The following is a 13,382-nucleotide window of genomic DNA, read 5'->3' as shown; positions in this document are numbered from 1 at the left end:
GGTATAAATCTATGGGATGATATTATTTAATTGTGAAGGATGGAAAGTGAAATTTATGAATTTAGATAATGTGGATGTAATGATTTTAACTGTTTACTGTTATATTGTGGATGTAGTTTAAATGATTATTTGTTTTAATTGACACGTTTATAGATAGTAAAAGTTATGAAGTTAAGCTGGAAATATTATATTTGAGAGATTTTATTCGAAATGATATTTGATTGATGGAATAGTATTGGAAGATTGGATATTAAATGTTATGACAATTGAAGAAATATATAAGTGATGAAAATTTGAATTTGAGAAGCTGGATTGTAATTTAAGAAATGGACTTATGAAATTTGAAGAAATATACAAGTGGGTGAAAAAAATTTGAATTTTAGAAGATGGACTAATTTTTAAAATGGACTGTAAGAAGAACAGACATTAAATGTTATGGCAATTGAAGAAATATATAAGTGATGAAAATTTGAGTTCGAGAAGATGGACTGTAATTTGAGAAATGGACTTATGAAATTTGAAGGAATATACAAGTGGAAAAAAAATTGAATTTGAGAAGATGGATTAATTTTTTAAAAAATGGACTGTAGGAAGAAGTAATATGTGAAGTTGGTATTGCTTCTTTTTCTTTTTCTTTTTCTTTTATTATTCTTTCCTATCTCTTTATTTTTATTGTGAGGGGATCTAAAGTTTTAAATTTTTAAAGGTGGGAGGTTATGTATATTTTGTATACTTTAGCTTGTGATTGTTGGTCATAATACCCGGTATTTGCTCTGGGAAGTCTGGGAGGGGGAAGGGGGAGGAGGGGGGGAAAGGGAGGGAAAATGATACATGGATTGATTATTAATGTACAGTAATTTTTGAAGATATGAAATTGAAATTTAAAATGATATTGGGGATGATCGACTGCCACTTCAGAAAGAAAAGGAGAGAGGAGTAGAAGGAGGGAAGAAAGTAGGTAGGAAAGAGTAGAGAAGGAGGAGGGGAATAAGGAGGTTAGATAGGGTGGAAGAAGGGAGGAGTGGAGAAGGAAGAGAGGAAGTAGTAAAATGAAGGAGATGAAGGATGTGAAAGTAGTAGAGGGTAGAGAGGGAGGTTGTGAAGAAAGGAAGTGGTAATCGGGCAGGCCTGAATCAGTAATAAATAAAAATTAATGATTAATGATGGATAATAGTTTGTACATAAATATGATGTTTGAAAATGGAAATAAAAATTATTTATTAAAAAAAACCAAAAAAAAAACCACAATTCCTTCATTTTATCTGGATTAAAACTCAGATCCAAATAATCACAGTTTTCTTGGTATCCACTGGTAAAGAATAACAAAAGACAACAAACCTGAGGTTGTTTTACTGGTGAAAACATTGCACAGACCAATTTCATGGGGCCAAGCAAAAGTCCTGTTGGACTACACTTTCAAAGTGCAGAAACATTTAAGATTAACCCCTATAAAATAATATCCCAGATTAGGATTAGGCAAATGTTTCAAAAGACAACTTGTTTAATAGTACTGAATGCTTTAAAAGTGCAGTTGAATCTATGGGAATAAAATTTGCTTTTGTTTTTATTCAACTGCATTATAAACCATGTGGAAATTAAAAAATTACAGATTTATTACTGGTTAATAGCTGTTCTTCCCTTATTAAAAAAAGGACATGTGACAGTTTTTACCACAATCTATGCCTCATAAACAATAGCCCTGTGGATAGAGTCCTCCAAACAGCATATGTTTTAAACTTTGTGTCAGGAATTTGTTATTTGCCTAACTAGTTGGCCAGGCAATATATAAACTATATTTGCAGTAAGAAAGGCATGATATTGCTTTAAGGCTGTGCTGCATCATGCAACCATCCTGACTGGTTGAGCTCTGTAGCCAATGTATAAAAGGACTACTAAATTATAGTTGTTGGGGAATCTACAGGGACGCTACAGCATTGTAACCTAATGACATGCTGCAACTGTATATTTGAGCTTTATGATTGTTGCTTGATCATGGCTAGTTACTGATTCCTCAAGATACTGACTGTTGTGTATTGAACTGTGTTTTGCTGAACTGAAAGAAGACCTTGTTTGTTGTGCAAGTCTACATTGGTAAGAAGACTGACTTTATATGTGTATGATCTGGAATTGTTTTTGGACTATGACTTTGCCTTTTCACTAAAAGTAAAGAAATATCAAACCCCAGTTTGTCTGCAAATGACTGTTATTGTATACAACCAGTCTCAGTCGTTTTCATGCATATGGTACTCTGCTCAACAGTCCACAATCTTGGTTCTGAACCTAGATTACCCTTAACACTTCGTATATCTGCTGGTAGAGGAACTGAAAGCCCAAGAAACAGCCTGGAAGCAAGGAGTTGATGTGCAGAATTGTTTTTCCTCTGTAAATATTTATTTATTTTTCAACAAGTACAAGGAAACAAGTAATAGTAGAATAGAATAGAATAGAATTTTATTGGCCAAGTGTGATTGGACACACAAGGAATTTGTCTTGGTGCATATGCTCTCAGTGTACATAAAAGAAAAGATACGTTCATCAAGGTACAACATTTACAACACAATTGATGATCAATATATCAATATAAATCATAAGGATTGCCAGCAACAAGTTATAGTCATACAGTCATAAGTGGAAAGAGATTGGTGATGGGAACTATGAAACGATTAATAGTAGTGCAGATTCAGTAAATAGTCTGACAGTGTTGAGGGAATTATTTGTTTAGCAGAGTGATGGCCTTCGGGAAAAAACTGTTCTTGTGTCTAGTTGTTCTGGTGTGCAGTGCTCTATAGCGTCGTTTTGAGGGTAGGAGTTGAAACAGTTTATGTCCAGGATGCGAGGGATCTGCAAATATTTTCACGGCCCTCTTCTTGATTCGTGCAGTATACAGGTCCTCAATGGAAGGCAAGTTGGTAGCAATTATTTTTTCTGCAGTTCTAATTATCCTCTGAAGTCTGTGTTTTTCTTGTTGTATAGACATAGACATAGTATAGACATAGTATAGACATTCTTCTTGTATAGACATAGACATGGACACATGTAAAAATTGGCACAAATAAAAGAATATAAATAGGCAAGACATAGTCATAAACACATAGAATGATTAAATATAAATGGGGACAGTAGGACAAGGATGGTAGGCACACCCCCTTAGGGACCTCTTAAGAAATATGAAAGGTCCACGGTAGACAGTTTAAGGTAAAAGGTATGGGGATTAGTGAGACTAACAACAGATCAGGTAGAGTATTCCAGACATTTACTACTCTATTGCAGAAGTCATATTTCCTACAATCAAGATTAGAGCGGATTACATTGAGTTTGAATCTATTGATACCCCTTTTGTTATTACAGTTGAAATTAAAGTACTCATTTACAGGTAGGACATTTTGGTAAATAATCTTATGAACTAAGCAAAGGTTGGAACGTAGATGGTATAGTTTGAGGCTATCCAGACCTAAAATTTCAAGCCTGGTGGTACAGGGAATTTTATTTTGAGCAGAAGATTTGAATACTCTTCTAGTAAAATATTCCTGATATTTTGAATATTCTGAATTGATGCTAATCAGGTCTTGCTCTGTAGATTGCTTAGAAAATATTGGTGGGCAGCTTTGCATTATTTGGAAAAAAAGCATAGCATCAAAGCAATAACTAAAATTATGACATTAAGGATATTATGAGGTTAAGAACCTAGATAGAGGTGTTCCCCTCTAATGCTTGAGTAAAAAGAATTCCAAAAATTTCATGTAAAATTTTCACCTTGGTAGAAGAAACTATTTCTATACTTTCTTTTCCAAAGCCTGACCAGAATCAAGGTTTATAGCTAAAGAAAAGCGCCATCGGACATTTAAATTAAAGACCACATTCCAAATTGAGAAACTTTATTAACATAAATGAGTTTGCTGCTTTGTTGTGGCTTTTAGTGATGGTTCTGTGTTTCTGAACCATTTTGAGGTATCCTGCCAGGTTAGTATCAGCAGACAACAATGCCATGTTTTAAGCAGCAATATGTATCAACTGGTTGTTTAAACATTCCACATTTATACACAAAATCATAAAGTTTCAAACAGCCATCTCTTAATCATCATTTCCAATCTGATACAGTTCAGATATAGTACAGCAGCCTTTGCTAGTTGCAAAGCTAGCAAATGAGTTAACAAGCAATGTTAACCCAATAAACTTGTTAGCCTTTACAAAACTTCTCTTGCCTCAGTCTGTTTGTCCCTGCCAGGGACATAACAGCTGGTGACGAAGGTGGGATAGTTATCCTGACCTGAGGCAGAGATGAGAGCTGACGAAAAGTCACTGAGCTGAAGCCACGATTCAAGAGCTGATGCGCTATTCGCGACGAGAAGTTGCTTGACGATTGCTGACAGAATCCTGAGTCCCTGCCTGTGAAGAATGACAGCCTTGCCCATTTTCGTCACCTTTAACCCAGAGAAACAATCCTGGGATACCTGTTTAGAAAAATTTGAGTGCTTCTTACTGTCAAATGACTATGGGGGTGTATCAAGTGACAGAAAGAAAGCCTATTTCCTATCCTATTGTGGAAATGAGGTATTCGAAACAGCAAAAAACCTATTGGCACCTCAAAAATTGCATACAGTGTCTTGGGATGTCATTCTGGAGAATTTAAGGAATCATTATTCTCCAGCACCATCCTCTATAGCCAGAAGGCATGCCTTCTACCACAGAGACCAAAAAGAGGGGGAAACTATAAATCAATACATTTCTGCCCTCAGAGCTGCTGCTCTTTACTGTGATTTTGAACACCTCGAAAACTCACAAGTCTGTGGCATTAGAGATCTAAAACTACAACGCCATCTGCTGCCAAAACCAGTACTTCCCTTTCAATTGGCTCTGGATGAGGCGAGAGCAGCTCAACTATCCAATAAGTCTTCCTCAGAGATACAAAAGACTATCACTAAATTTCCTGCCAAAATGGTGGCTGTGCATTCAGAAACAGCAGAGGCAGAGGGGGACACAGTTGAAGAAGAGGAGGAAGAAGTAAATCGCCTCAGCCAACCCAGAGACCAGAATTTTATTTATTTATTTATTGAATTTTTATACCGCCCTTCTCCCGAGGGACTCAGGGCGGTTTACAGCCAAGATAAAAAACGACAGCAATATACACATAAAACGATAACTTAAAAAACTTATTACACAGATGGCCGAATTAAAACATTAAAATGATAAAACCCCATAAAATTATGAAATATAAAAACATTAAAACTATTAAAATCCTATCCAGTCCTACGCGAATAAACAAATAGGTCTTCAGCTCGTGGCGGAAAGTCCGAAAGTCCGACAGTTGACGAAGTCCAGGGGGAAGTTCGTTCCAAAGGTTGGGAGCCCCCACAGAGAAGGCCCTCCCCCTGAGGGCCGCCAGCTGACATTGCTTGGCTGACGGCACCCTAAGGAGTCCCTCTCTGTGCGAGCGTACAGGTCGGTGGGAGGCATTCGGTAACAGCAGGCGGTCTCGTAAGTACCCTGGCCCTAAGCCATGGAGCGCTTTAAAGGTAGTCACCAAAACCTTGAAGTGCACCCGAAAGACCACAGGTAGCCAGTGCAGTCTGCGCAGGAGTGGTGTTACATGGGAGCCACGTGCGCTCCCACTATCACCCGCGCAACTGCATTCTGAACTAACTGAAGCCTCCGGGTGCTCTTCAAGGGGAGCCCCATGTAGAGAGCATTGCAGTAATCCAAGCGAGAGGTAACCAGAGCATGAGTGACCGTGCATAAGGCATCCCGATCAAGGAAGGGGTGCAACTGGTGAACCAGGCGAACCTGGTAAAAAGCTCTCCTGGCGACGGTCGTCAAATGATCTTCGAAAGACAACCGCCCATCCAGGAGGATGCCCAAGTTGCGCACCCTTTCCACTGGGGCCAGTGATTCACCCCCAACAGTCAGCCGCGGCTGCAGCTGACTGTACCGGGGTGCTGGCATCCACAGCCACTCTGTCTTGGAGGGATTGAGCTTGAGCCTGTTTCTCCCTATCCAGACCTGTACAGCTTCCAGACACCGGGACAGCACTTCGATAGCTTCGTTGGGATGGCCTGGGGTGGAAAAGTACAGCTGTGTGTCGTCAGCATACAGTTGGTACCTCACCCCAAAGCCATTGATGATCTCACCCAGCGGCTTCATATAGATGTTGAACAGGAGAGGCGAGAGAATCGACCCCTGCGGCACCCCACATGTGAGGGGACTCGCGGTCGATATCTGCCCCCCTGCCAACATCGTCTACGACCGGTCAGAGAGATAGGAGAACCACCAATAAACGGTGCCTCCCACTCCCAAACTCCCTAACCGGTGCAGCAAGATACCATGGTCGATGGTATCAATAGCCGCTGAGAGATCTAACAGGACCAGGGCAGAGGAATAACCCCTGTCCCTGGCCTTCCAGAGATCATCAACCAACGCGACCAAAGCCGTCTCCGTACTGTATCCGGGCCGGAAGCCAGACTGGAACGAGTCTAGATAGACAGATTCATCCAGGTATTGGGGTAATTGACGTGCCACCACACTCTCAACAACCTTCACCACAAAGCGAAGGTTGGAGACCGGATGATAATTTCCCAAAACAGCCGGCTCCAGGGAAGCTTCTTGAGGAGGGGCCTCACCACCACTTCTTTCAAGGCGGCAGGGAAAACCCCTTCCATCAAAGAAGCATTAATAATCCCCTGGAGCCAGCCTCGTGTCACCTCCTGTGTGGCCAGCACCAACCAGGAGGGGCACTGGTCCAGTAGACATGTGGTGGCATTCAACCGCCCCAACAACCTGTCCATGTCCTCGGGAGTCACAGGGTCAAATCCATCCCAAACAGAGAAAACAAAGAAACACAACAAGCCAGATCTCCTGCCTGAGCTGTGGAGGACAGCATCTGAGAGCTGTCTGCAGGTTTCAGAATGCTGACTGTCTGAGATGTGGTACAAAGGGCCATTTAGCTAGGGTAAATGGCCCTGTGTGTGCAGAGCCACACAACCAACCTCGAAACCTATAGACAGACCAACCAAATTTAAGAAAACGCAATTCAAAACCTACAACAGGGGTGAGGACTGCTATAACAATAATAGCTACCCCTCTGAAAACATAATTGGAAATGCAATTGGAAACAAGAAAAAGTAAATTTTGGCCACCATCTAATTTGAAGGCTTGCCATCTGCCTGAACTACTAATGGGCAGGCACATTAAAACTAACCTGGACAAACTGCATCCTACATATTCCCCTGACACAGCCAGGCTCAGGACTTTCCAAACTGGGGACTATGTATATGCCAGAAATTATGCAGGGCCTCCCCTCTGGATTCCAGGAACAGTAACTAAAATCACAGGCCCCAGGTCATATATAATAACTCTAAGGAATAGATGAATCTTGCGATGCCACATAGATCAACTAAGGGGTCAACATAACATAAATACAAACTTAAAAAACCCCAATAACACTTCAACCCAGCCAGATAAAAGTTTCCTTGCACATGGGATGAGTGACCCGGAGTCGGAAGTCGAGGACCACGATGCAACTCAAAGCAAGGATGACTTACTGGGGCCTTTTGACTGTTCCAGCAATGAGACCTCCACAAGCTGGAGAAGAAGCCGCAGAAGCCGCTTCAGGACCCTCTTCAGCAGGGGTGAAATGCTCCCAGTTTGGACCGGATCACCCAATCGGGTAGCAATAGCCGTGGGTGGTTCGGAGAACTGGTAGCAAAAATCCCTGCCCCCACCCGTCCCCAGTTGAACCACATGATCATCAGAGGTTTTTTTTTTACTTTTAAAAGCATTTTTTCTTCGCCCAAAAAAATACTTTTAAAAGTTTAAAAAAAAAGCCTCTGATGATCGCATAGCTCAGCTGGGATTGTCAGAACCCTTCACAAGCATTTTTTCTACAACCTCTTCAGCCGAAGAGGTTGTAAAACAAAAAGCTTTTAAAAGGTTTCTCTGGCGATCACAGCTGAGTTGCCTGATTGCCAGAACCCTTTAAAAGCAGTTTTTTACAACCTCTTCGGCTGAAGAAGTTGTAAAAAAATGCTTTTAAAAGATTCTGGCGATCAGGCAACTCAGCTGGGATCATCCGAACCCTTTAAAAGCTTTTTTCCCTCTGGCAATCCTAGCTGAGTTGCATGATCATTACAGGCTTTTAAAAGGATTTTTTTACAACCTCTTCAGCCGAACATAACAGGATCAATTTCAGACTGACTTATACAACCAACTGAATATAGTTAATTCAACCACTGTGTTTAGAATTTTATTCCAGATTTTTTGCCAGTTAAGCAAATCAGGAGACTATTCCTCTGAGTGGTCTGAAACTAATGGGAAGGATTGTTGTCTTTATTCTTGTTTTACCGATTGTTGTGAGCCACCTAGGATTATTATATGAGATAGGTGGCCATATAAGTTCAACAAATAAATTCATAAATAAAGTTACCTTTCCAGATCTCTGAAGTCAGATGTGGTGCCAATGGGGCAAGCATAACAAAGAGAGTTGCCAGAGCATCTTCAAATTCTGCACTATGGATGATAAGCTGTTCAGAGGCTTGCTATGAAAGGAAAGAATGAAGAAAATGGATTTTGTTAACTGTGGGAATAAAATTAAAATATTAATAAGTTTGTAATAGTATACTGTAGCATTTGCTATTGGATGAAAAATTATCTATAACTTTTTTTCATAATAACATGATGAAAACACTATAGAATCCAGTTCACAGATATGTCAGTATTTAGCAAATTTCAAAGAATACTCCCGTTTATAATTTATAAGAATTTATAAATTTATAATTTATAACAATAAGGCTTCAAAAAGCAAGCCAGAAATAAGCAACTGTGAAAGATATGTTAGGCAAAACATGTACACCTGGCTAGGCCTTGGTTTTGTGGACTTCAATTGCTAGAATTGCTCAGCCATAGGGAATTTGGGGAATTAAAAATCCTCACATCTTAAAGTTGCTAAATTGAAAAACATTGGTCTAGATAGTCATGGGATTAAAAGAAGTGAAGGAAAAACAGTTCCTCCCATTCCCAATATTGGAGTAATTAATAAACAATGGCACATTTGAATTTGGCTTTCTCCTGCCCGAATCCTAGTGAAAGTGATGAACCAAGGATGGGAAGTAACAAATTAAAGCCAACTGTCAAGCAAGGCCATATTAATATTAATTAATTTCTAATTCTCAGTACCATCTGTCTTTCAGGAGAGTTGGCAGGAGTACTCTATACCAGGGGTCTCCAACCTTGGCAACTTTAAGACTTGTGGACTTCAACTCCCAGAGTTCCTCAGTCAGAAAAGCTGAAGTTGAAGTTTGTGGAGTTGAAGTCCACAAGTCTTAAAGTTGCCAAGGTTGGAGACCCCTGCTCTGTAAGGCAAGAACCCTTGGAGGCACAAGAATATACATAATAAAAGCACCAACTTCATAAGCAGGCTCCCCCATAACTACATTATTTCCAAAGCACTTTCTGGACATCTGTGTGTGTAAAAACAGAATAATTTCACATTCACATATTCAATATGGGTGGAAAGGAGGAAATGAAAAAAGAAAAAAAATCTGCTTCTTTGAGAACACGTGAGAAATGATGGAAGTCATAAAAATCACCTGTCAGGCAAACAATTCAAAAGCAGGTAAAAAATCTTTTTAACTAGCTACAGCACTGTTTTAAGGGAATAATTTTGTTTTGTCTACTCAAACACTCAGTTGACAAATTTACATAATACTAAATACACGCAAAATGGCTAGAATGGGTAAAGCTGTATATGCTACAAGCAAGAAAATAAGCTTTAATCAGCAGTTCAATTCCATACAATAATTAGGGTAGAAATAAACATTCTAATTGTAGAATATTTCTTTCTAGCTGCTAAGAAAACATAAAGTTCCTCCAGTATTGTACTTGAAATACACACCAGCCTTTCCCCAGCTATATTGTGTGGCTGATATGCTATGAATCATATCACATATAATCCTCTTTATTTGACAATTGATCTATTATTAATCAGCTTGATTCACAACAGGATTTCAATGTTTGTGTTTACAACTGCTGAAAGAGTGAATATTTAAAGGAAGTGTACTTTCAGGTTTTAATTTTAGCTTTCATACTTCCTCATTGGGGAGGAGAGAAAGTGAATACTAAAATTTGTTCTCCCACGGTAAGTTTTATTCTACTGCTCTCAAGTTTTATTAAACCTTCCCCTAGTTAAGGGTGTAAAAAGATGCAGAGAAAATGTTATTATATTAGCAATAAGAGCTGTAGTTTAAATCTATTGTTTCAATAGATTCAGGCTATGCCAGAGATTCTGATTTAACCATTAAATATTCTCAGAGAAAATGAAGGTTTTATTTTATTCAAAATATTTTTTTTAAAGTAACAGTTATCAGACTGTCTTTCAAAACTCTACTATTAGAAATACTTCACAATTTACAGTCAGTAAATAAATACAGTAATTATATTGACAATATTGCAGGAAAAACTTTTTTGTGATACCTATATTTCACCACTAATGGTTATCAATGGTTATCAACTGTACTGAAATTGCATTTTATATATTTCCAAAAGGACCATTTCATATTTTATTTTTTATATTCATGTATATATATGCGTGTGCAGAGGTGGATTTCAGTAGGTTCTGACCAGTTCTGAAGAACCGGTAGCAGAAATTTTGAGTAGTTCGGAGAACGGATAAATACCATCTCTGATTGGCCCCACCTGGCCCCATCTATTCTCTGCCTCCCAAGTCCCAGCTGATTGGGAGGAAATGGGGATTTTGCAGTAACCTTCCCCTGAAGTGGGGAGAGAATAAAGATTTTACAGTATCCTTCTCCTGGAGGGGGGTGAGAATGGAGATTTTACAGTATCCTTTCCCTGCCTCGCCCACCAAGCCATGCCAATAGTAAAAAATTTTGAAACCCACCACTGATAGATACGGTACATACATATACGGACAGACACACGCAACTAAACATTATGCCACATGTATTGATGCTATACATTATATTACATTGGATCCATATTGTACACTGAGGGAAAAATCAGATGTTTTGCAGAATAAACAAATTTATATAGCATACTCACCAACAATATGTTACTAAGGCTCATCAGTCGAGAAATTATGCCATTAAACAAATAATCCTCCAGGAAATATTCTGTTACCTAAAACACAAAAGCAAATGTTTTTTTCAGTTAATTTAGATCACAACAGGAGTTCTCCAGCAAAGATTTTGTACTCTATTTTTAAAAACATTTAACATCTTTTATAGACTACGAAACTAACATAGCAGTATATAAAATTGATGCCTCTTTGATTTTAAAAGCAGTATTTTAACACAAATAACTAAACCAATTGAGTTTTGGTTACTCTTCCTTTAGACTAACTACAAAGGGCTATGGGGGGGGAATGGACCAGTAGTGGGTTTCAATTTTGGCCTCTACCGGTTTGCTCATGGGTGCGTTCACAACACTTCTGCACATGCACAGAGATGCCTGAGCAGGTGGGCGGAGCATTCCACCACCACTACTACCAGTTCACCCGATCCGGGACAAACTGGTAGCAATCAACCACTGGGTTGGACACACACAGCATTCTACATATTCCATAATTAATTGGAGTTTGTAGAATGTATGTTCACACTTCTTCTCCCTCCTCAAAAAATTAGCCCTAAATAAGCTTCAGGTGGTAATTTTTAAAAGAGAAAGATGAAGGCATTTTAACATTCCTGGCTTTGGAGCAGGATGAAGATGGTTGCTACCTGGTAATGTCTGAGAAATCATTACAATTGTTCTTCATGACTTTTTTTGGATAATACAACATTATGGAAGAAATAGAAACATGTAAGATATGTATGAAATAGAACATTGTTGTTATCTGCAGCAACAACTGCAAAGCACTAACTGATTTTCACAAAACATTTTCTAGTTTTCTCCAAGATAATGGTCTTCAGATCAGTGGTGAAATTATTATTTTTTTATTATCAGTTCTGTGGGCGTGGCTTGGTGGGCATGGCTTGGTGGTCATATGAGTGGCAGGGCATGGTCAACTCAGTGTCACTCCCACCTAGTCACAAGACGTCTCCCCCCAGCTACAGCTACCCAGGTTTTATGGCTTCCGGTGTTTTTGGTGGGAAATGGGTTATGTGACTGAGTGGGCATGGCCAACTTGATTGGTCCTCAGGAAATTTCTCCTTAGTCCAACTCACAATTGCCTTATACACTGTAAGCCGCCCTGAGTCTTCGGAGAAGGGCGGGATATAAATGTAAAAAACAAAAAAACAACAAAAACAACAAAAAAACAACAACAATAAAATAGCATTGTTCCAATATTTTGAATATAATAGAATAACATAGTTGGAAAGGAGCTTGGAGGTCTTCTAGTCCAACCCCCTGCTTAGGCAGGAAACTACACTACTTCAAACAAATGATTATCCAAACTCTTCTTAAAAACTTCCAGTATTGGAGCTTCTATAACTTCTGGAGGCAAGTTGTTCCACTAATTAATTGTTCTGTCAGGAAATTTGAGGGGCTCCTACAAAAATGAGGGAGTTAATCTATTTTCCAAAGCACCAAAAGGCACAACAAGAAACAAACTAACCAAAGAGAGAAGCAACCTAGGACTAAGGAGAAATTGCCTAAGGGTGAGACCAATTAACCAATGGAATATTTGCCTTCAGAAGTTGTGGGTGCTCCATCACTAGAGGCTTTAAAAAAGAATTAGGGAAGTATACCCCAGAAGGACAGTACCAGGAACCACTAAAACAATGCAGAAAACTTAAAACAGCCATTCCCTTTTTTTAAAAAAGGCAATCCCAAAGCAAACGCAATAGCTGAGAGGGAAACTAAGAGCAGCTGCTCAAGCTAATTGAAAGCCTGGGCGTGCTGCCAAAAGCCATTAACCTTTCCAACTCTACTATTCTATGTTCTCTATGTTCTAAATTGGGTGCTTGACAGTAGAAGTCATACAGCTGGCTGGACCACATATGCATTAAATTAAGGGCCTCTATGATCAAGCTGCATCATTGTCCCCTCCTGTATCTTTTTCCCCCAGGAAGAAACAAGAAGTAGCCAACACTGCAGTAGCTATAAAAGGTGTTGGGAAACTCCAAGGAGTATCAGCTGATCACAGAAGTGTTATTTAATACTCTTTATAATGAAAATGTTTATAATCTTGTCCTTCTTCCTGAAGGGAAGAGGTTAATCCCATCCATCCCTAAATGGGTGATAGATGGGTTTCTTTGCCCTAATCCTGTCAGTTTCTGTTGTTTATTGACTTGATTCAGCATGTATTGACTGCATTCCAGCTGCAACTGTTAAGTGGAGCTATTAACTGAAGGGAGAGAGAGAAAAAAACCCTCTCTTGCACTTTATTTTTAACTGGTTCTCCAAACTGCCTAAGCAATTTACTAACGGTTCGG

General features: G+C 39.2%; 1 protein-coding gene across 16 annotated transcripts in view; it reads right to left on the bottom strand.

Moving 5' to 3' along the window:
- Window positions 1–13,382, bottom strand: part of LARS2 (leucyl-tRNA synthetase 2, mitochondrial) — a 344,490-nt gene that overhangs the window by 95,179 nt on the left and 235,929 nt on the right. For all 16 annotated transcript variants that reach the window (XR_009155147.1, XM_058183693.1, XM_058183694.1 and 13 more), the window contains 2 exons: window positions 11,050–11,127; window positions 8,417–8,528 (listed from right to left, as the gene is read on the bottom strand). Coding sequence is in view for 15 of the 16 variants with exons in the window: in XM_058183693.1 (XP_058039676.1) it covers window positions 8,417–8,528; window positions 11,050–11,127 (190 nt within the window). In the remaining variant the exon portion in view is untranslated. The remainder of the gene's footprint in view (window positions 1–8,416; window positions 8,529–11,049; window positions 11,128–13,382) is intronic.

This window comes from Ahaetulla prasina, chromosome 4 (genome assembly GCF_028640845.1).
Source record: "Ahaetulla prasina isolate Xishuangbanna chromosome 4, ASM2864084v1, whole genome shotgun sequence".
In the NCBI taxonomy this organism is placed as follows: domain Eukaryota; kingdom Metazoa; phylum Chordata; class Lepidosauria; order Squamata; family Colubridae; genus Ahaetulla; species Ahaetulla prasina.
Note: the sequence above shows the minus strand (reverse complement) of the source record. Positions and strands in the feature narration are given on the sequence as shown.